The 24,036-nt window shown below is 40.8% G+C and overlaps 2 protein-coding genes and 1 non-coding gene across 7 annotated transcripts in view; 2 read left to right on the top strand and 1 right to left on the bottom strand.

Annotated features, from left to right (window-relative positions):
- The window catches only part of rxfp2a (relaxin family peptide receptor 2a), an 11,077-nt gene extending 10,802 nt beyond the window's left edge, over positions 1–275 (bottom strand). The window contains exon 1 of the mRNA XM_044042321.1: positions 265–275. Within this exon, the coding sequence (XP_043898256.1) occupies positions 265–275 (11 nt within the window). The remainder of the gene's footprint in view (positions 1–264) is intronic.
- Positions 276–2,720: 2,445 nt separating this feature from the next.
- trnas-uga lies at positions 2,721–2,808 on the top strand. The gene has a single exon. It is a non-coding gene; the product is annotated as a tRNA-Ser (tRNA).
- Positions 2,809–3,329: 521 nt separating this feature from the next.
- LOC122779173 (rap1 GTPase-activating protein 2-like) lies at positions 3,330–21,271 on the top strand. Of its 5 annotated transcripts, XR_006361521.1 has the most exons (26): positions 3,330–3,403; positions 6,038–6,073; positions 11,801–11,885; positions 12,046–12,081; positions 12,794–12,841; positions 13,152–13,184; positions 14,047–14,292; positions 14,408–14,511; positions 14,808–14,886; positions 14,965–15,018; positions 15,113–15,196; positions 15,445–15,545; positions 15,686–15,815; positions 15,892–16,047; positions 16,128–16,199; positions 16,276–16,362; positions 16,701–16,847; positions 16,936–17,040; positions 17,214–17,305; positions 17,381–17,485; positions 17,781–17,865; positions 17,939–17,999; positions 18,197–18,267; positions 20,220–20,271; positions 20,764–20,924; positions 21,063–21,271. XR_006361521.1 is itself a non-coding variant. In XM_044041300.1 (25 exons), exons 1-24 carry the CDS (start codon positions 3,360–3,362, stop codon positions 20,229–20,231), a joined length of 2,070 nt encoding a protein of 689 aa, XP_043897235.1. In that variant the 5' UTR covers positions 3,330–3,359; the 3' UTR covers positions 20,232–20,271; positions 20,764–21,189. The 5 variants fall into 5 exon arrangements, 4 of the variants coding, with proteins under 4 accessions (XP_043897235.1, XP_043897234.1, XP_043897237.1 ...); XM_044041300.1 differs by having other exon boundaries at positions 20,223–20,271; positions 20,764–21,189; XM_044041299.1 differs by having other exon boundaries at positions 20,764–21,189.
- The last annotated feature ends 2,765 nt before the right edge of the window (positions 21,272–24,036 follow it).

Here is a 24,036-nt window from a genome sequence, read left to right as displayed (position 1 = left end):
CGAACACCGATCAACATTTTTTAAGGTTTTCTGATATTTTATGGACCAAACTATTAATCGAGAAAATAATTGACAGATTAATCGATTATGAAAATAATCGTTAGTTGCAGCTCTAATATACAAGTACATACTGTATGTACATACATACATACATACATACGTACATGTATAATTTCCTCCGCTCTGTGTCTGTATGTACGTACACATAGCCTACAAGCTATTTAATGCTTGCAGATGACTAAGACAGGAAAACCAGACAGTTACTGGCGGGACATCTGCATAAAATATGCCCAGGGAAAATTTCATTTCTCTACTGGCAAACGGCCAGGGGTCAAGAAATGGAAAAAGGCCTTGGACAAAATAGATGCTTGTCCCCTTCAGAGCCATACAAAGGATCTGTTTGGGAGAAGCCTTCGGTGCTCCTGTGGCTTCCATAAGGTAGGTGAAATTATTTAATAAGCCATGATGAGTCACTGTAGCATGTGTGTTTTACAGATCACCAAGAAGCTGGCTGGCGGGATCAGGGACAGTGCTGCATGGATGACAAACATCGGCAATGAGTTTGGCCAGGTTCTGAACTCTGTTCTGACGACGGGTGAAGGTTCAGGGTTGGAAGAGTTGTGCCAAGGCATCGTCACTCGCGACAAGAATGCGGGCCAAGCTGAACCTGAGGTCATCTATGTTGACCGGGACTGCTGCAGCCAGTCAGGTGGGTTAAAATGATAAAATTAACAAATATATGCTTCAGAAACTGTGTGCCACGCACTCACTCACTCACGCAGGCACGCACGCTGTTAGAGCCATTTGTATTAAATGTGTTTATTTGTATTTTTGTTACACTCCCGCCACTTGGGGGAGTAGTGGTACTGGCAATTGGGCAGCACCTGAATTTACTTAACCAAGGTGTAACCACACACAGGTGTTGTGGTCTATGTAATTATAACTGGGTGTTTTTCACAGGTGTGTCTTCAGTGGTCAAGTTCTTTCGCCCGTGGAGGTCTGCAGTGCGCTTGGACAGCTTCCACTTTATGCAACGCTTTAACTGCGGCCTCACTACAGAACACCACCCGTTGTATGGCATCTTTTGCGCCAAGCTTTCCTCCTGTATATTTGAGTGGGACCAGGAAGCTTCCCAGGAAGTACCACTACACCTGCAAGTGTAGTGGTATGAAAAAAGTGTGTGGCCATGAAAAAAATAAAAAGACTGGACACACCCAGCTGAAGGGGCGGTGGTACTGTCCAGCCTCAGGACTGACACTGGATCAGTGGAAGAACAGTTTAAAGTAGTTGCTGTCATTGTTATATTATTACCAGCTGCGGCACGAAATGTCAGTGAATGCTGGTATTGTTTTAAATTTGTGTCTGTTATTTTTGAAAAATATTCTGATATTCAGTCTCTCTTCATGTCTGTCTGTTCGCAGATGGTTTCTAGTTTTACACTTACTGTGTGGTACAATATTGTTCAAATAATTTCTAGTTTTACACTTACTGTGTGGTACAATATTGTTCAAATAAATTTCTAGTTTTACACTTACTGTGTGGTACAATATTGTTCAAATAAATTAAATTTTATTTGAGCCAAGAACAGCCTTCACATTTTTATTTAATTTCCACTTGAAAAACAGGATGACAGTGAGTGTGAGTGTCAAGCCAGAATTACTTGCAGAATCATTTTAAATTTGTTAACAAAACCTGACACCTGAGATTTTTGAAAAGTACTTTCTTTGCTCAATTTGGAGTTTGTTTTATTCACTTGTGCTGCACAGATTTTACCAGAAAAAGGAGCGGGAAACATGAGTGTAGCTACACAGGTTCAACAAAAAGGCCAAGATTCGTACAGCTGTCTTGATTTTCTGTTTATTTTCTTCTCCTTCGCCGTCGACATCAATAAATCATAAGACACCGTGAAAACTATAAATACAAACATAAAAGTCCATATGAGTCCATTGAGGCTTATTTTAACAAACCAAAAATTAAATACATATGACAATTAATATAAGTATAATTACCGTGTGTGCCTCTTGAACACAGTGCAGAAAACTTACGAAATCTTAACCTCTTGTCTCCATGACAGTGTTCCCGCTTCTGACCCACAATCCCTCAGTTTAACCTCAAACTGACCCCAGTCATGTGAGCATGCACTTCAAAAGAAAATGACCTTACTTCAAGGTATTTAAGTGACATTAAAATTATTATACAGACATAATTTAATTCACTTATGCATAAATGTACAGCCCTTTTTGTCTCCTATTTATTAATGTTAACACTTAATGAACTCCAGTTTATAACAATGAAATCTGTCTCAAAGACAGTTACAATGAGGAAGTACTAAGTACTTCCTTAGTAGATACTAGAAAAAATAATATATATAATATAATAAAAAATTACCAAGTAATTTAATAAGTTTATGTTTACAATTATACAGTGTTTTGGTGCATGCTGCCACCTACAGTAGACTTTAGGAATGTCCAAAGCGCTGTGGTACATTGGGATGTTGCCACAGCACAGATTCAAATCCCGCAAGAGACATGAAAATTAAAGTCATGATAAACCTTGCAATAAGTGCAGAAGTTTGTGTAAACAATGTTGAGAAGACAAGAGAGTAGAGAAGACATGGATATTGTGTACATTTTGCTCCTTTTTTCTCCTTTTCTTTTTCCCTCTTTCCCCCCTTCCTTCCTCTCTCCTTTTTTCTTTCCCCCACCCGGACAGTCACTTTTGCCCCATTTTTGGCCGAGTGGTTAAGGCGTTGGACTTGAAATCCAATGGGGTCACCCCGCGCAGGTTTGAACCCTGCTCGCAGCGGTTTCCTTACATTCACTTTTATTTATCAAAAATGTTTTCTTGATAAATGATCAGTCTGCCGTCAAAATTCTAAAAGTTTTTTCTGTTGCCTCCCAGAGTGTCTGTCTAAGTTTTTAGCGTAGTTCTCTATGGACTTTGAGGAGGGAGAATGAGTGGTTTACAAACTTCAGTTTCCTGTTGGAAAAGTCTGTCTAACAGTGAGAGACAGAGAGAGAGAGACCAACATTTATATTCTCTCTATGTCTCTCGCCCCTTCTCTTGCTGTGTGTGAGCGGTGGATTGAAGAGGGAGAACGAGAGCAAGGAGAGAGAGAGAAACATTAAGAGAGGGAGGGTGAGGGAGTGAGTGAATGAGTAAGTGAATGAGTGAGTGAGGCCAGTAAGAGCTTATTAAGGACGGTGTTAGACAGAGATGGTCGTATTTATTGGTGGAGAGATAGATAGAACGAGACAGAGCGAGAGAGAAACAGACAGAGAGAGACAGAGAAGGAGGAAAACCCAGACACAATAAGAGAGGAAAGAAGACAAAGAGGAGAAGAGGTCGAGCGAGGGATCATGCTGAGGAGGAAGAGGAGCGTGTCATTCGGCGGCTTCGGAGGGTAAGAGAGGAAGAGACAGAGAGCTTCATCCTTTTTCACCTCATTAACAGCCTGAGCAGTGACATTACTGACATGTCACTGTAATGTCATTATTTTGGCACCAAAAAACAAATTGATCCTTGTTTATCGTGAGTAAAATAACCAGGTATGTGTGTGTGTGTTTGTGAACATTAACAATGGTGGAGTTAAAATGTGACTTCTTTTCAACGAGGTTTGAAAACTTTCCACACTGTCGACGTTAATCTGTCGAGTTCAGTCTGCTGAGATTATAGTGAGCGTCACTTAATCCCATTCTGTGTTCACCAATTTTTCCTCCAGGAAACTCACTCACTCTCCCACACCAAAGTCCACAGAGAAAACCAGTGATTTTAGCTGGAGCTGCTGGTCGTGTGGTTTACTCTCTCACAGTGAGATAATCAATCATTCACTGCTGTCCTCCTCACGTCCTTCTGTCCTCGTACACCTGCTCACATCCTACCATATCTCCCCCTGTCCTTAAATGCCTCCTCTTTCATCACATCCTTCCTTTTTCCTCTGTCTTTGTTTTCCTTCAACACCTCCTTGATTCCTGCCATGACTCCTTTCCTTTGCGGCCACTTTCTCTTCTTCCAAATGTTACATTACATTACATGTCATTTAGCAGACGCTTTTATCCAAAGCGACTTACAATGGAATCAAGTACAAATGTCCTTAAATTCCCTCTGTCCCGACTTTCATTTTTCATTTCTGACATTTTCCTTTTTCCCTCCAGTCCTTTGCTTCCTTCACTAACTCCTCTGACACGTCCTACCTTCCTTCTCTACATTCTTCCTTCCTGTGATACACGTTTCTCTCCTTCCTCTCTACTTTCCTTTTTATTCATTTTCTCTTCCTTTTCCTCACCTCATTCTGTCCTTCAGCGTACGCCCCTCTCTCTTCTCTCTTGTCTCCTTTCCTCTCCTGTCTCCTCCCTCCATCCTCCTGACTGCCTCAGTTTATAGTATTTAATAATGCAGAAGCAGCAGCAGCATCAGCAGCTTCAGGCGGCCGCTGAAACACTTCTATATTCAACTCAATGACCTCAGTTTGGCTCAGCCCCCTCACTATGATGTCACTGAAACTCACGGTAGTTTTGTTATGTCACTTCCTGTTTTATTTTGGTGATGGGTTTCCACTGTCTGTGTTCACTGTCTCTGTCTTCACCATGTCCCGTTGATTAGTAACCACTTGCACCTGGTGATAATTACCCCTGCACCTTTAAAAGCTTCACTCTCCCATTGTCAGTTGTTAGTACACATGAAAATTAGAACATTATGAAAATTAGAAACATTCTGTCTTTACAGGATGCTGAAAAACTAGTTCATGCTTTTGTTACATCTAGATTAGATTACTGTAACTCCTTATTAGCAGGATGTTCTAACAAGTCTGTTACAATCCTTCAGTTAATTCAAAATGCTGCAGTACGAGTTCTGACAGGAACTAGAAAGAGAGACCATATAACTCCAGTGTTAGCTTCTCTACACTGGCTCCCCATACAGTTTAGAATTAAATTTAAAATCCTCCTCCTCACGTACAAAGCACTTAATGGTCAGGCCCCTTCATACCTGAAGGACCTAGTCTTACCCTATCACCCTAATAGACCACTTAGGTCACAAAATACAGGTTTACTTGTGGTTCCCAGAGTCTGTAAGAGTAGAATGGGAGGCTGCTGGTCTCCCTCTCTCTCTCTTCTGTCTCTCCCTCATCTCCCTCTTGTCCTTTTTCTCCCCCCATTTTCTGTCCCCCACCTCTCCACTGTCCCCCATTTTTCCTTTCACCCCAACCGGTCGAGGCAGATGACCGCACATCTCTGAGCCTGGTTCTGTCAGAGATTTCTTCCTGTTAAGAGGGAGTTTTTTCTCTCCACTGATGCCTAGTGCTTGCTCATTGTGTGAACTGTTGGGGTTCTCTGCTCTCTTTGATGTTGTCTATGTACAGTGCCTTGAGATAATGTATGTTATGATTTGGCGCTATACAAATAAAATTGAATTGAATTGAATTGAATTAGTGTGTCACGGTTGAGTATTCAGAAAAGACCAAGTTATTGATTCGAGTGTTTGTATCTCGTAGTTTCCCTGTTCATGGTAATATTGCAGCAAGTAAAGTAGTTTTGTTTTCTAGTTTTCACAGCTTGGCTGTAGATTTCGTTTCTATGTTTTTTGAGGATTTTTTGAGCCTGTTTGCTCCCTCCCTGAGTTTTGTTTTGACCTGGTCAACAACCTTTTGAAACCTGCTTCTGTTCTTGTGCAATTGAGTCCAAGATCTTGACTCCCGCCGTGACACTTATCTTTCCTTTCCTTCCTGACATGCGTGTGTTTAATGTAAACAAACGCTGTTCGTCCTTCGTTCTTCAAAGACAGACATTAAAATAAATGTTGTGAACTTAATAATAACTGTGTGTGTGTGTGTGAGAGAGAGTGAAATGAAATGTGTGATTTACTGCAGCTGTAGCTCCTCAATAAATACATTTTTATTGCTGAAGCCTCACACACACACACACACACACACACAGGTTACTAAGGTTAATGGAGTATGCTGCTGGAACTCGTCAGTAGTGTTATCAGTGATAACAGCATGTCTCTCTCTCTCTCTCCCTCCCTGTCTCTCTCTCTGCAGGATTGATAAATCCACAGTTGGTGCGCTCAGAGCTCGGTGAGTGACAAAAAAAGAAAAACTATGCTCAACAACAAAAAAATGCAATGTGGGCAGGCCCTCAGACTGAAGCCCCACCCACAGTCAATAACTTTAAAAGTTCAGTTTGTAAAATTCATAAATTCATTATCACAGTTATCTTCGTTTTTTATCACATTTACATTTATTATCACATTTACATTTATTATCACGTTTATATTTATTATCACGTTTACATTTATTATCACATTTACACATTTATCACATTTATTTTCACAGTTATAATCACAGTTATCACATTTATTATCATGCTATAATCACAGTTATCACATTTATTATCACAGTTATCACATTTATTATCACGGTTATAATCACAGTAATCACATTTATTATCACAGTTGTCATATTTATTATCACATTTATTATCACATTTATTATCACAGTTAGAATCACAGTAATCACATTTATGACATTTATTATCAAAGTTTTATCACATTAATTATCACAGTTATAATCACATTTATCACATTTATTATCACAGTTATATTTATTATCACATTTATTATCACAGTTATAATCACAGTTATCACATTTATTATCACAATTATAATCAAAGTTATCACATTTATTAACAAAGTTGTCATATTTATTATCCCATGTATTATCACAGTTATAATCACAGTAATCACATTTATCACATTTATTATCACAGTTATTATCCCATTAACTATCACATTTATTATCAAAGTTATCACATTTATTATCACAGTTATAATCACAGTAATCACATTTATATTTATTATCACAGTTATAATCAGTTATCACATTTATTATCACAGTTATAATCACAGTAATCACATTTATTATCACAGTTGTCATATTTATTATCACATATATTATCACAGTTATTATCACATTAACTATCACAGTTGTCATATTTATTATCACATTTATCTGTAATCAAGACATTTATGACATTTATTATCGTGTTATCACATTTATTATCACAGTTATAATCACAGCTATCGTACATTTCTATTATCACAGTTGTCATATTTATTATCACATGTATTATCACAGTTATAATCACAGTAATCACATTTATCACATTTATTATCAATGTTATTATCACACACTATCACAGTTGTCATATTTATTATCACAAAGCATACCGCTGTAATCACATTTATGACATTTATTATCACATTTATATTTATTATCACATTTATATTTATTATCATATTTATTATCACATTTATTATCACAGTTATAATCACAGTTATCACATTTATTAGCACAATTATAATCACAGTTATCACATTTATTAACAAAGTTGTCATATTATTATCACATGTATTATCACAGTTATAATCACAGTAATCACATTTATCAAATTTATTATAACGGTTATCACATTTATTATCACAGCTTATAATCACAGTTGTCAAGACACATCACAGTTATAATCACAGTAATCACATTTATCACATTTGTTATCACAGTTATTATCACATTAACTATCACAGTTGTCATATTTATTATCACATTTATTATCACAGTTATAATCACAGTAATCACATTTATGATATTTATTATCACATTTATATTTATTATCACATTTATTATCACAGTTATAATCAGTTATCACATTTATTATCACAGTTATAATCACAGTTATCACATTTATTAACACAGTTATTATCCCATTAACTATCACATTTATGATATTTATTATCAAAGTTATCACATTTATTATCACAGTTATAATCACAGTTATCACATTTATTATCACAGTTATAATCACAGTAATCACTTTTATTATGACAGTTATCACATTAACTATCACAGTTGTCATTTATTATCACAGTTATAATCACAGTAATCACATTTATCACATTTGTTATCACATTTATTATCACAGTTATAATCACATTAACTATCACAGTTGTCACATTTATTATCACAGTTATAATCACAATAATCACATTTATCACATATATTATCAGATATATTATCACAGTTATCACATTTATTATCACAGTTATAATCACATTTATCACAGTTATCACATATATTATCACAGTTATCACATTTATTATCAAAGTTATCACATTTTTTATCACATTTATTATCACAGTTATAATCACAGTTATTATCACATTAACTATCACAGTTATCATATTTATTATCACAGTTATAACCACAGTTATTAGATTTATTATCACAGTTATAATCACAGTTATCACATTTATTATCACAGTTATAATCACAGTTATAATCACAGTTATCACATTTATTATCACAGTTATAATCACAGTAATCACATTTATTATCACAGTTGTCATATTTATTATCACATGTATTATCACAGTTTTAATCAGATTTATCACATATATTATCACAATCTTCACTGCTGTTGTCACAGTTTCACAATAACAGCTGTTTCATATCACACTGTTATCATAACAGTTCACACGTTCACCATCAGAAGGATCAGTGGCAGGACATTTGAATAACAATTCACACTCTGTCTCACTTCTCCTGCTGTCCTCCATCTGTCCCCCTCTCTCTCTCCTCTTGCCCCTCCCTCTCTCTCCCGCTCTCACCCCCCCACTCCAAAGTGATTAAGGTGCCACAATACTGATGGTCGTCCTGATGGTATGGGGAGGGGGGTATGAGAGAGAGGGAGAGAGAGAGAGTACTGGTGTTTTATATTAGATTTCGATGAGATGCTCAGTTACCGACAGCAACGCAACAATGTCGCATGAGCACTGGTGAGTCTGGTATTTCCATCTGTGCATGTGTGTGTGTGTGTGTGTGTGCGCGCGCCATTGTGTCATAATTTCTCATGTGTTTATGTGATAGTACAATTATATAGAACACTTGTCTAATGTTTACACATGTTGAGTTTGTTTTGTTATTTTTATGTGCATGTGTGTGTGTGTGTGCGTGTGCGTGCATGTGTGGGCAGCTAAAGGGCAGACAGTCCGTCTGAATCTGTTGTTTTTAAGTTGTTGTTGTTGTTGACAGATGTCAGTGCAGGTCTGCAGGTGTGTGGTGTGTGATGAGACACCACAGTGCCCCCTGGAGGCTACAGCATTCATGACTGTCACAAGAGACAGATCAGGTTTTACCTGCAGGACGAAACACATGTTCAATATGTCCATGTTTCTGTCATGTGTCCGTGTTTCTGTCATGTGTCCATGTTTCTGTCATGTGTCCGTGTTTCTGTGTGTTTCTGTCATGTGTCCATGTTTCTGTCATGTCCGTGTTTATGTCATGTGTCGTGTTTATGTGTTGTCGTCATGTGTCATGTTTGTTGTGTCCATGTCATGTGTCCGTGTCATGTCGTCATGTGTCCGTGTTTATGTCATGTGTGTTTCTGTCATGTGTCCATGTGTCCGTCTGTCATTTGTCCATGTTTCTGTCATGTGTCCGTGTTTCTGTCATGTATCCGTGTTTCTGTCATGTGTCCGTGTTTCTGTCATGTGTCCATGTTTCTGTCATGTGTCATGTTTCTGTCATGTATGTTTCTGTCATGTGTTTTCTGTCGTTGTCCGTGTTTCTGTCATGTGTGTTTCTGTCATGTGTCCGTGTTTCTGTCATGTGTCCGTGTTTCTGTAACGGCAAAATGCCTAGAGGAGTGTGTGTGTGTGTGTGTGTTGCAAATGATGTTAGTGTCTCTGACACGCAGCTGTCAGTGTTGATAACAAACCAGCTGAGAATCTGGTTAAAAATGAAACTGGTTTTATTTTAAACTGAAGGTCAGGAGGGTGACATCACACACACACACACGTTCTTGTCCTTCTGTAGTAGAGAGACGTTGTAGACGTTTCCTAACCCTGAACTTAAACTGTGTTACACACAGTCGTACTATAATGCTAGCCATAAGACCTCCAAGGCGAATCTGTACCTGATGTGAAACCCGTCAAAAACCGTAGCCATCACAACTAAACCCTTCACTCTGAACCTAAACCAAAGTCTACAGCCAAGGTTTAACCCATAAATGGTGATCGTACGGTGTTCCAGGACGTGAGGACCCTGGCATCCTGTGGTCTGTATGTATTATGGTCCTCACAAAGATGTATGTACAAGTATACACACACACACACAGCGTGACCTTTCCTCTCTCAGCGGGTTTTCTTGTCTCCTTTCCTTCCGTTCTCATCATCTCGTTGCGTCACTGTGACCTTTTCCATACGTTCCTGGACTCTGGGCTTTTGGGATTCTGGATCAGGTCTCTGCTGGACTTAAGGGGTGGGGGGGGTTGTTAAAATGATGTTTGTGCATGATGATGTAATCAGTACTCGGTATCACGGGCCACAGGGTTGGTGTCATGGTTAGCACTCTTGCCTTTGCAGCAAGAAGACTTCGGGGTGGTGACCCGGTTGGAATGAGGGTCTTTCTGCATGGATTTGCATGTTCCTTCTGTGTGTGTGTGAGTCATGTGATAGCAATGAGTCATTTGGAGGTTTGAGCTCATCATGATTTCATCATGATCTCAGGGCTTGATGATGTTATCATACAGGAAACATATCCCAATCAGGGTCTTCAGTAAGGCCAGAGCAGACCTAAAGCTCACTGGACCCTCAGAACATAGCCCAGAGTACTGTAGATCTAGAACTCACCCAGGCCAGACACAGTACTCACTGGACTCTACTTACCACAGGGTAGACCCAAAACTCACTGGACTTACCTCAGGGTTGGTTTTCTCCGGGTTCTCCGAGTTCTCCAGGTTCTCCAGGTTCTCCGGTTTCCTCCCACAGTCCAAGATTATGCAGATTTGGGGATTAGGCAAATTGGACACTCTACATCAACCATCAGAGTGAATGGTTCTTTATCTTTATGTGTGTCCCTGTGATGGACTGGCGACCTGTCCAGGGTGTGACCCCATCTTTCGCCCTGTGTCAGCTGAGATTGCCACCAGCGACTCTCATGCAGATAAAGCAGTAGAAGGAAAAAGTGAGTGAGGATTCGGTACACGGACCATTACTGCGTAGGCAGGTCTCATCAGGTCAGTAAGTGTCTGAACCTGATCGCATTCCTGTGCACAACAAAATATCACATCTGAGAAATGTCAAAGTACCAAAGACTCACGGTCATGGTACACGGTATCATAAAAGAAAACAAGTCAATATGTTAAGAGTTATCTTGGATTTGATTTTACAGACATATTTCTCCAGACACGCTGTCAGAATAGCAACAAAAACTGACAACTGCTGTTTATTTTTGCAGATAAACGTTTGTAATATTCAGTCGGGTTCGGGTCACAGACTCCAGGGTCTTCTTCCACCAAAACCTTTACTTGCAGAAACTCCCCGACATCCTGGAGGTGACGACGTCAACACCTCAGCAAGACGTCTGACACGTCGCCATCACACCGGAGGCCAAATGTACATGGAGTCACTGACTCTTTTGCCTGTGGAGGTGTCTTTGTCCAGAGGACACACAGCTGTGTCCTCCTGCCACAGGACGTCCCCCAGCGCCACCGCATTTAGTCCAGTCACTGAACCCATCAAGGTCATATCTGCACCGCCATCGCATCACAATAAACAAGTCAGCGGGGCAGCCACTGTACCACCGCGTAAACCCAATGAACCTCCTCTATACTTCTTTAGTGTCCAAATCCATATCCCTGATCTCCCAATATGACTCAGCAGTTTGGACTTGAGTGTGTGAATCCAAGAGTGACTCATCAATATTTACAGTAAATCGTTGCCACTGATTGTTCATTTTCATTTGTTTCAGTAAACAGGAGCTACTGACTATTTCCAATGTTCCTCTGGCAGACTGCCCCCCCTCCCCCCCACGTACTGCACCCCCCACCATGAAGGTAACACACACACACACACACGTACATATGTTGAGATAGATGTTTACAGTGATGTTGGGGGAGCTCCAAAGAGAAAAAAGCATAAAAAGTGCACAAATAAAACCCTTAAACTCAACTTAATATTTAACTTCTGTCTGTCTGTCTGTCTCATTGTCTCCAGTCGGCCCACTTCTTTGACCAGATGGACAAAATGGAGGTAAGAGTTGAATCTTCTGCAGGTGTGAGGTGAAACCATGTGATCCTGTTTCTTGATTTTGTCTGATTTGTCTGATCCAAAACTTACCACAGGATAGACCCACAAGTTCCTGCACTCATACCAGACATACCATCGGGGTTGTCCCAGAACTTACTCTAGGGTAGACCCAAAACTCTCTGTACTTACCCCCAGGGTAGATTCAGAATTACCTGCACTCCCAAAATGTACCATAGGGTAGACTTGGAATTCTCTGGACTTTAAAAACATTTCAGGTTAGACCTAAACATTTCTGGACTACTTTAAGAACTTACCTCAAGTTAGACCCAGGAACATACCCCAGGGTAGACTCAGACCCTGCACTCTCAGAACATAATCCAGGGTTGACCTAGATGTCTCTGGACTTTAGGAACTTATTGCAGGTTAGACCCAGAATTCATAGGACTCTAAAAACCTACCCCAGGGTAGACCCAGAATTCACCAGACTCACCCTCAGGTTTCAACCTTCAGTTTTTCAGTCATGCCTTTTGGAGGAGAAGTAAATCTTCTTCAGTTAAACTCAAACAAGTCCAGTTTCCTCATATCTAGACTACAAAGTACAAGAGCTAAAGGAAGACACATCTCTGCTTCTGTAAAAATTACAAAAGAAAATATTTGTAGACCTTTCGTCTCAAGACACATTTATATCTGTTGTCTCTTCCTGACACGGACGCAGCAGGTGCCGGAAGCATCCAAGATGAAGACAATCCCTCAGAGACAGAAGGCACGTCTGTCCATCTGACTGTCCTCACGTCTGTCCAGCTGACTGCCCTCACATCTGTCCATCTGACTGTCCTCACATCTGTCCATCTGTCTGTTCTTGCGTTCATCCACCCACCGCTGTGTCATTTCATTTTTGCTCATGTTCCTAAGAAAGCACCAAAGATTTCTTCAGATTCTTCAACATTCAAGTGTGTCCAAAGTAAAACTCCGTGTCTGGACATTCATCTCAAGACTCAATCACTCAAGACGTTCATGCGTGTGTGTGTGTGTGTGTTTGAGTATTTGTTAAACCTTCCGTGTCTCTCTTTCAGGACGACTACATTCCTTACCCAAGGATCGAGGAGGTGAGAACAAACATCAAATCATCGTCTGTTTCCTGTAAACACAGAGTGTCTAAGCCCCGCAGACATGGGCAGCACACATCTTTGCATGAGTAGCAATTTGGGTTGGTGGTGCCTTGCTCAGGGACATCTTAGCCCCTGACTTCTCCCAGGATTTAAATGAGCAACCCTCCGGTTACAAGGTTAGTTCCAGGTCCTCTAAGAAGCTTAGGGCGCTCTTTCGTTCTAGCACGACTTGCCTCGTCAACTCGGCTCTACTCGTTTGTTTTTTTTGCTTTTCCATTAGTGATAGGACCTGGTACCTGGTGCTTTATATGGAACCCGCTCTGGCAAGGTTCCAAGTGAGATGAGCCCCGATACTAAAATGTGACGTCAGCAGACAGCCGGCCACCGATTGGTCAGAGAGTGTCATCACTGGAAGAGTCATGAGCGCGACGTCCGGCACAAGAATCAAATGTGCCATCTTTAAAAAAAATCTGACAAGATCATTACAGCGAGTATCCATGGCTGCCGTCCACAAAACTACACTGTGATCTGTTGACGAGGTGCAAACGTTCCTGTTCCTGGCAAGACGATCCAGAGAGAGCTAGTAGTCAAGACGTAGCCAAGCCTTGGCGTTATCAGCACCAAGTTGACATTTACTGCGATAGTTAACCAATTTAGCTTGTCGTGTCATGTGTGTTTTGATGTTTTAACTCATGCCGGATCACGGGCAAAAAGCGATGACCATCAGTCACGTCTTACTCAAATAGTTTAACTCCTAAAGTCGCTTTTTAATCCAAAACACTCCAGCTTCCAGCTAGCTAATGACTCCACAGCTGAAATGTGGATGTGATGTCACAGACCAGATCTTCTGTGTGTGTAGGTGTTGGAAAGGGGGCCCCCGTACCCTCAGGTCATCCTACCTGTGTTTGGAGGTTACTGGATCGAAGATCCTGAAGCTCCTCCCACTTCTCTGGAGAGCACAACAGGGGAGGCAGAGGAAGAGGAAGAGGGGGGAGGTTTGAGGGGAGGATTAGAGGAAGAAGACACACCCGCAGAGGATTATGGGTACCATCTGGAGGTGAAGAACAAAGCTGTGCGGGCGTACAGGAAACACTTCTTGGGCAGGGTGAGTTACGAGGATGTGTTGTATCAAAGTCTTAGCATGCTTTCTCACTGGTTCATGTAATTTCCTGGAGACGGGGTCACGTCTGACTCGTTTCTGACGTTTCTCTCTCTCTCAGGAACATCTAAACTTCTCCTGTGCGCTCAGCAGCGTGGGAACTCTGCTGCTGTCAGTGAGACACGAGGAAGAGGAGGAGGATGAGCACCTCCATATTATCATCAGGTACAAACATGTGTGCAACATGGAAGTGTTTACTTCACACTGATTGATGTGATGTCACTATGTCATGTGACTGATGTGATGACATGTCATGATGTCATGTGACTGATGTGATGACATGTCATGATGTCACGCTGTGTTGAATTAGAGCTGAAACTCGTGATGAGACGATAACAGTCTGGGAAAATGTTTTCTGACGTTATAATATCATCACATTTTCATATAATTGTATACAAACCAATGGAGTCGCCCCCTGCAGGTTATTCAAGAAAATACAAGTTTCTGGTTTGTCTCTTCAGGTCTCGGCTGAAAAGTGTCTATCACAGATTATCACTGAGTGACCTGCCTGACATTCCTAGTGTGCCACAGCTAGCCAAGGTACAACACACTCACACACACACACACACACACAGTCTGACAGGTCGAGTCCAAACGTGTGTGTCCTTCCTCCTGAAGCTCCTGTGTGATGAAGCAGCAGCTCTGCGTTTCAGTCCCGTCCTCTACCCGAAGGTGAGACCTCGCTGAACGTCCGTCCTCTGAATGTGAGACGCGTTTGTCACGTTGGACAGATTTCTGTCAAACTCACCTGTCCGTCTGTGTCCAGGCGTCGCAGCTCATCGTCAACTACGACGAGCACGAGGTCAACAACACCTTCAAGTTCGGAGTCATTTACCAGAGATTTGAACAGGTGCACATGTGATTAATGACATACGTGACTGTCTCACTCACATGAATGTGTGATGACATGTGACTGATGTGATGACGCGTCATGTGACTGTGATGTCATGTAATGTGACTGATTGTGATGTGATGACATGTGACTGACTGTGATGTCATGTGACTAATTGTGATGTCATGTGACTGATTGTGATGTCATGTGACTGATTGTGATGACATGTCATGTGATGACATGTCATGATGTCATCTGTCTGTCAGGTTTCAGAGGAGGAGTTGTTCAGGAACAACAAGGAGACGTCAGCGTTCACAGAGTTTCTGCAGCTTCTGGGAGAAACTGTGGATCTGCAGGACTTCAGAGGGTGAACGTCTCACAACATCACAGACAATTTAATCACAGTCTCATTCAGATGCAACGAAATGTGTTTCATCCTGTGATGAACACATGATGCTGACTAAAATTAAAAAACAAAAACCTATCTGGTGCCTGATCTGTCCACAGGTTTCGAGGAGGTCTGGATGTTTCCCACGGTCAGACAGGTTCTCAGTCCGTCTACACCGTCCACAGACGGCAGGAGATCATGTTCCATGTGTCCACCAAGCTGCCTTTCACTGAGGGAGACACACAGCAGGTAGATCACTGCAAGCACACCCATCATGCATCACTGCACAGCGCTCAGTGTGTTCTATAGTCCTGTTCTTCCTCAGCTTCAGAGGAAACGTCACATTGGAAATGACATTGTGGCGGTCGTATTTCAAGAGGAAGCCACGCCCTTCGTCCCCGACATGATCGCCTCCAACTTCCTCCACGCCTTTGTCGTCGTGCAGGTGGAGGATCTGGGTTCTGATGTCACCACATACAAGGTCATCATTTCCTGTCAGCATTTCCTCCTCACGTTCTTCTTCTTCACATGAATCCATCATGATGAACACTTCTTTGACAGGTGTCCGTCACTGCGCGAGAAGACGTTCCTCCGTTTGGCCCGCCCCTCCCCAATCCTGCCGTCTTTAAGAAGGTGAGTCTGAGTTTTTGATGTTTGATGAAACCTGTGAATATTTAACCACATGAACAAGACTTTATTTCTCCTTCAGGGTCCAGAGTTCAGAGAGTTTCTTCTCACAAAGCTCATCAACGCTGAGGTGTCGTGCTACAAGAGCGACCGCTTCGCCCGACTGGAGGTGAAAACGCCTTCACCATGCAGAGAAACTCACACCCCAAACCAAAGTCCACCTAGAAAATCAGGGATTTTAGCTCGAGGGGACACAGGAGCTGCTGGTCCTCTGCTGCCTTGTGTGGTCACTTTTGTCTTTGGTCACATTTGAACTTAATTTGATGTTAAAATCACTGATTTTCTCTCTGGACTTTGGTGTGGGAGAACCTAACACAAAAAGAATTATTGTAAAAGTAAAACTGGTAAAGTATGAGAAAAATATTCAGGTTCTTAGTCATGTTCGAGAGAAACTGTCGTATGGTGTCCAACAGGTGGTAGATACTCTCTCAAATGTTGTTTGTGAAGGAGCGCACTCGCGCCGCCCTGCTGGACGGCCTCCACGACGAGCTGCACATACGTTCCCAGAGCATGCTGGGTATGACATCAGGCGTGGAGGAGGAGGAGCGAGTCGAGAACGGCCACGCCCACGGAGGACTGCTGGAGTCCATCAAGGTGTTTACTACGTTTGTCCCACTGTTCATCGCTGTGCAGAAATGTCTGCGTGTGTTCCTCATTCTTCCACATTTGTCGTCTGTTCCAGAGGGCGATGCGAGGGCGGAGTGTCTCCATGGAAACAATGTCGAGGGGTGGGGCCGGTCTGCCCACTAGCCTGAGTGGGGGCGGTCTGGCACACCTGAGCACAGAGGTGAGCGCAGGTTTATATTTACATCACACACAAATTCAACAACTGAGTGCCAAACTTTTACACTTGAGTCCAAAAATTGTGTGCGTGTGTTTGTGTTTACGTGTGTTTTGTGTACGTGTGTACGTGTGTCCGTGTGTGTGTGTGTGTGTGTGTGTGTGCGTGTGCGATGTCAGTATAACGTGAAGTCTCCGGTGAAGCGCCGCTCTGGTCTTTTTCCTCGCCTGCTGAGCGTCGACAGCCAAACAGAGAGACAGAACCAGAGAAGGTGAACAGTTGTTTTTCTTCATTCGTTTCTTCTGCGTTAAACTTTAACGTGTTGTTGACCTCGTGATCGCCTCAGTCTCCTCAGTGAGCAGAGGAGCTTCGACGGCTGTCAGCCGACGCTGGAGGTGAAGTCAGAGCTGCCGTCCAATCCCAGCTCCCCGGAGGCGGGACAACGCGACAGGTGAGTGCAAATTCTGCGAATAAATGCTTTTAACGTCACCAAACTCTTCTCAGCTGCTGAAGTTTGAGATTAATGCATGTTTTCAGGAAGTCTTTTTACGTTTGATCTACAGTCGGAAAGCAAGAGATATCGGCAGAAATACGACAAATATATCGTTGATAAGATGCTTCCGCATGGTGTTCCTCAGGGCTTAGTTTTAGATCCTCTGTTTCTTCTTCTTCTTTTGTGCTGGTTTAACAGCGTATCATTGCCACCTTCTCCTCGTTCTTTCCTTCCTTCTTCTCGTCTCCTGCAGGTTTCACGTGAAGAAGAGCAGTAAAATCTCCAGATCCACGTCCAGCACCTGCAGCTTCAGCGTGTCCACTGAGGACACTCACCTGGTGAGACTGCACACGTTTACAGACGATGAACGTTTTCTGCTCTTTGTTCAATCGGGTCTCTGTGTTCGCTCAGGTCGCTCAGGCTGCAGAGGGTCAAAGTTCAACTCCGCTCATCGTCTGCCGCAGCCCTACAGGTTTAGTGTAACACACACACACACACATCACCTGCTGTGTTTGTCTCAAAGTATCGCCTATTCACCTCCAATAACAGAGACGTTACTGTGTCTCCACGACTTGTTGCTCTTTCTTCACGTTGTGAAATTGTTCTCATCGGCGGCAACTTTGGAAACACGGGTCAGAGTTCACCGTGCTTGTGTTTGTTTGTGTTTAGACATGAGAAATAAAAACTCACCGCGATCAAACCTCAGGTTTCGCTTCGACAGACTGAGTCACTCTGCGGCGGTAAGTGTTGCTGTTGTTGCTGTTGCTGTTGCTGTTGCTGTTGTTGATGTTGTTGCTGTTGTTGTTGTCACTGCTGTTGGTGTTGCTGTTGTTGCTGTTGCTGTTGCTGCTGCTGGGGGGTATTCCATCAAGCAGGCTAAAGGCAAAGCCAAGCTTAAATGGCCAAGTCTGGCTAATATGAGTGAGAGTTCGGTTCCATCAAAGAGGCTGAGATTAGCCCCAACTCAGTAACCATGGAAACTATGACTCTGGCTAAGCCTCAACCATGGCTAAGCCATAACTGTGGCTCAGGTTTCCGTTCCATCAATCTGAGCCTCAACCCTGTTCCACCAAGGTGGCTAATGTGAATGCCAGCCAAGTAACCATGGTAACTTATGCTGCCAGGCAAACCTGGTCTGTAGCAGGCTAAAAGTGAAGCTCAGCACCATCTATGATCAAAGAATGTCCAATAGACAGAAACAGAGACACACAACTTAAAGAAATTATTTATACTATTAATTATATATTATATATAAATATAATAAATATATATTATTAAGTACATTAAAGAACATTATCACCAAAATAAAATATAATAAAAAATAAGACACAAATAAATACAAAATTAAACAAATTAGCAAAAAAATATAATAAAAGGAAATTTAAAGTGATCATCATTCTTTTGATGCAACAAGGGTTAGGGCCTCTGATTGATAGGAGATAGATGATGGATTTTCTGTCACCTGCATTCACTTACTGTAATAGGGGTCCTCGTCTCCATTGAATTGCTTGATTTGCTAAAATGATTCTAGATGAATAATAACTTTTTTACAATCAATAGATCTGTCAAATGATTATTTCCTATAGAATGATAACCAACATTGCATTTCTTCATGTAATAATCTACCATCAATTGTATGATAAATGTGATGAGTCATGTAAAATACTTTGATTAAATGTAGCCTATTATTATCAAAAATGTAGGCAAGGCAACTTTATATAGTACATTTTAGCACAAGGTGATTCAAAGTGCTTTACATAAAATAAAATGAAAATACAACAATTCAACATATAGCATCTGGGACAAAATACAGAAGTAGCACAAATACAGCATGTAAACATGTTAAAATGACAGGCTTAAATGAAAATTATGTCAATTCTATAACAATTAAACAGCAATTGGCCATGCAGGAAATAAATGAAAGCTATCCCATCGATTTGCATAACATTCAGTTGATAAATGTGATGAATATCACTTTCTAACATTACTACTAGGGCTGCCAAATGATAAAATATGGAGAATTTCACATAAATTGCAGTGAAACAATAATGCTATTTTAATTATGTTCATATGAATGTTACTTATTCGGGTTGTCTTTTCCTTTTAATTTTAGGGATTTGGTTGCATTAATAGGTCCACATAATTGATTAGTTTAAAACAAAAACCATCAAGAAATCAATTGGTAGATTATTGTCTACATATATATTGTCCCTTTGATGGAGGATTTATATAACATGATGCTGCTGAAATACTTAATTTTCTTTGTCACTTACGCATTCAGCCTGTCGGCAATATTCTGCCACGCCACATCCCTCGCTTTATTGATTGCCGCGGTATTGCCCTTCTTTCGGATTATGTGGCTGTAATCCTCATATACCTCCATGAGGAGGGTTTGCTCCGCTGAGGAGAACATCTCTGCACGCTCTTTTCCCTTGCTTTTCGGCATTTTTCGCACTCGACTAGAATGGGCTTTTTATTTTCCCTGTGGGCGTGCACAAGTTAAGGTTTAACAGGTGAGGCTTGACTAAGCGTCAGGTGGAGCCAGCTGATTTCACTTGATGTAACGACTTGGAGTCAAGCTTCAAGCTTACACCTAAGTCTGGCAATTCTTAGCTACGTTGATGGAATACCCCCCTGTTTTTGCTACTGTTGCTGTTGCTGTTGTTGTTGTTGACAAGAGTCCTCTCGTCAGCAGGGACATTAGGCTGAGGACGCCGCAGTGGGAGGAGCTTATCTGTGCTGAGGTTTGAACGCTCTTTATTTAAACTGAACAATAACAATGATAATCTGGGTTCATTCTTTATCAGCTCAGTTAGCGACAATGTCGTGCTCCGGACGAGTTTAGTGTCACTTTAATCTAATCACATGCTAACATGTCGCAATAAAAGCATGGAAAACTCAGCTCCTCTCACCCTTCATGTATGTCAGTGTTTGCAGTGACCATTGTGTGGCGCTAGAGAGTAGCCACCAGCAAATGACAATTTACGTTAAAATCACGGTAAAAGTCTGACGAAGACAATAATTCAGTTTTCGTTGTCCGATTACTGCACATACACACTTCAGTCAGACTGGAGTCAGAACAGGCTTTTTAGGTCCAGTCAGTTCACAATAACAACCTATAAAAGCCAGTCACTGCACCACCTACTGGTAACAGGAAGTACACGAATCACCAAGTGCGAGGTTTTGACAAATTTTGACCTTTGATTTTGTTTATAATCTTTGTTTTTTCTCTGCAGTTTCCACGACAACAACAACAAAAGGAAGATTCGGATGACGAGGATTTATCAGTTTTCAGAGGTGGTGGAATCACCAGTAACCAAATCACTTTATTATTTTAAGGTCCACTTCCTGTTACACCACTTCTACTTTTCTTGATTGATGACGAATGAACTGCAAGGTTTGTGCTTTACTCACACTTTTACTTTTTCTACTTTAATTGTATTTTGATGCAAATACTTTTGTAATTTTACTCTGAGAAAATCTTTAGGTTTTTCTACACTGTGGTGTTACACTGTGTTGTTTCACTTCCCTCCAGTTACCACGGCAACGCTCCACTTGTTAGAGACTCAACCACCATGTGACACTTGTGTTTCTAAACATAAACAGCTTGAATATTTGTTTTCCTGGGGGGTATTCCATCAACGTAGCTAAGAATTGCCAGACTTAGGTGTAAGCTTGAAGCTTGACTAAGCTCCACTTCCCAATCTAGCTCCAAGTCGTTCCATCAAGTGAAATCAGCTGGCTCCAACTGACGCTTAGTCAAGCCTCAACTGTTAAGCCTCAACTTGTGCACGCCCACAGGGAAAATAAAAAGCCCATTCTAGTCGAGCACGAAAACTGTGAAAAATGCCGAAAAGCAAGGGAAACAAGCGTGCAGAGATGTTCTCCATGGAGATATATGAGGATTACAGCCACATAATCCGAAAGAAGGGCAATACCGCGGCAATCAATAAAGCGAGGGACGTGGCGTGGCAGAATATTGCCGACAGGCTGAATGCGTAAGTGACAAAGAAAATGAAGTATTTCAGCATCATCATGTTATATAAATCCCCCATCAAAGGGACAAAATATATGTAGACAATAATCTACCAATTGATTTCTTGATGGTTTTTGTTTTAAACTAATCAATTATGTGGACTTATTAATGCAACCAAATCCCTAAAATTAAAAGGAAAAGACAACCCTAATAAGTAACATTCATATGAACATAATTAAAGTAGCATTATTGTTTCACTGCAATGTATGTGAAATTCTCCATATTTTATCGTTTGGCAGCCCTAGTAGTTATATTAGAAAGTGATATTCATCACATTTATCAACTGAATGTTATGCAAATCGATGGGATAGCTTTCATTTATTTCCTGCATGGCCAATTGCTGTTTAATTGTTATAGAATTGACATAATTTTAATTTAAGCCTGTCATTTTTACATGTTTACATGCTGTATTTGTGCTACTTCTGTATTTTGTCCCAGATGCAATATGTTGAATTGTTGTATTTTCATTTTATTTTATGTAAAGCACTTTGAATCACCTTGTGCTAAAATGTACTATATAAAGTTGCCTTGCCTATATTTTTGATAATAACAGGCTACATTTAATCAAAGTATTTTACATGACTCATCACATTTATCATACAATTGATGGTAGATTATTACATGAAAAAATGCAATGTGGGCCACACGGCAGTGTAGTGGTTAGCACTCTCGCTTTGCAGCGAGAAGACCCGGGTTCGAGCCCCGGTTGGAACAAGGGCCTTTCTGCATGGAGTTTGCATGTTCTCCCCGTGTGTGCGTGGTACTCCGGCTTCCTCCCACAGTCCAAAAACATGCAATGTGGGGATTAGGTAAATTGGACACTCTAAATTGACCATAGGAGTGAGTGTGAGAGTGAATGGTTGTTTGTCTCTATCTGTGTGTGTGGCCCTGCGATGGACTGCCGAACTGTCCAGGGTGTACCCTGCCTATCGCCCGCGACCCTCTGGTGGAGGATAAAGCGGTTAGATGATGACTGAAATGCAATGTTGGTTATCATTCTATAGGAAATAATCATATGACAGATCTATTGATTGTAAAAAAGTTATTATTTATCTAGAATCATTTTAGCAAATCAAGCAATTCAATGGAGACGAGGACCCCTATTACAGTAAGTGAATGCAGGTGACAGCAAATCAATCATCTATCTCCTATCAATCGGAGGCCCTAACCCTTGTTACATCAAAAGAATGATGATCTCTTTAAATTTCCTTTTATTATATTTTTGCTAATTAGTTTAATTTTGTATTTATTTGTGTCTTATTTTTTATTATATTTTATTTTGGTGATAATGTTCTTTAATGTACTTAATATTATATAATATAAAATATATAATTATTAGTATAAATAATTTCTTTAATACATTTTATTATATATTTTATGTTTTACATATTATTTTATCATTCCATGACAATTGTGTGTCTCTGTTTCTGTCTATTGGACATTCTTTGATCATAGATGGTGCTGAGCTTCACTTTTAGCCTGCTACAGACCAGGTTTGCCCGGCAGCATAAGTTACCATGGTTACTTGGCTGGCATTCACATTAGCCACCTTGGTGGAACAGGGTTGAGGCTCAGATTGATGGAACGGAAACCTGAGCCACAGTTATGGCTTAGCCATGGTTGAGGCTTAGCCAGAGTCATAGTTTCCATGGTTACTGAGTTGGGGCTAATCTCAGCCTCTTTGATGGAACCAAACTCTCACTCATATTAGCCAGACTTGGCCATTTAAGCTTGGCTTTGCCTTTAGCCTGCTTGATGGAATACCCCCCTGGTTGTTTCTAAAGGTGTAGCTGTTGTTGTTATTGTTATTGTTGCGTTATTTACATTTATGCTCAGTTATTAACACAGAATGATTCAAAATCAACTGTTTGCAATCATTTATTCAGACGTGACGGCCGTTTTATTTGTTTAGCGCCATTTACAGAAAACATGTTGTTGGTGTCTATAATCGTTTGCAAACTTGTAACAAGGGTTTATTTGTGTTAATTTTTCATTTATAAAAACAGTTTTTAATCATTTGTTGAGATTATTTGGTCGATTTGTTTGTTTGTGGAATATTCAGGTTGATGGGTTGGGTTAGCAGCATTACTAAACACGTGATAATAACCAGTTTAAAGTGGTTTATGAAAAGGCAAAAACAGGTTTTCGGACGTTTATCAGTGAATAAAGATTACCTGAAAATGACCTGTTTCATGTGTCATGTCGGGATAAACTACTGTAAAGTAGTTGATTACATAAATTATTTCCTCTATTTATCATATATTGTTGACCATAACAAACAAAAACTTTGAAAATCAATTTATTCATGTCAATGTTAATTAAATAATCTAATATTAAATCTAAGATTACTGCTTAAATATGTATAAAATGTATAAATCAATAATATAATACAGAAAAATAGTGATAACTCCTTCCACCACTGGATGGCGCTGGTGCTCGTATGTCCGAATCACCGGAGCACAGACGAAGAAGA

The sequence above is a fragment of the Solea senegalensis genome, linkage group LG13, assembly GCF_019176455.1.
Source record: "Solea senegalensis isolate Sse05_10M linkage group LG13, IFAPA_SoseM_1, whole genome shotgun sequence".
Taxonomy (NCBI): Eukaryota; Metazoa; Chordata; class Actinopteri; order Pleuronectiformes; family Soleidae; genus Solea; species Solea senegalensis.
Note: the sequence above shows the minus strand (reverse complement) of the source record. Positions and strands in the feature narration are given on the sequence as shown.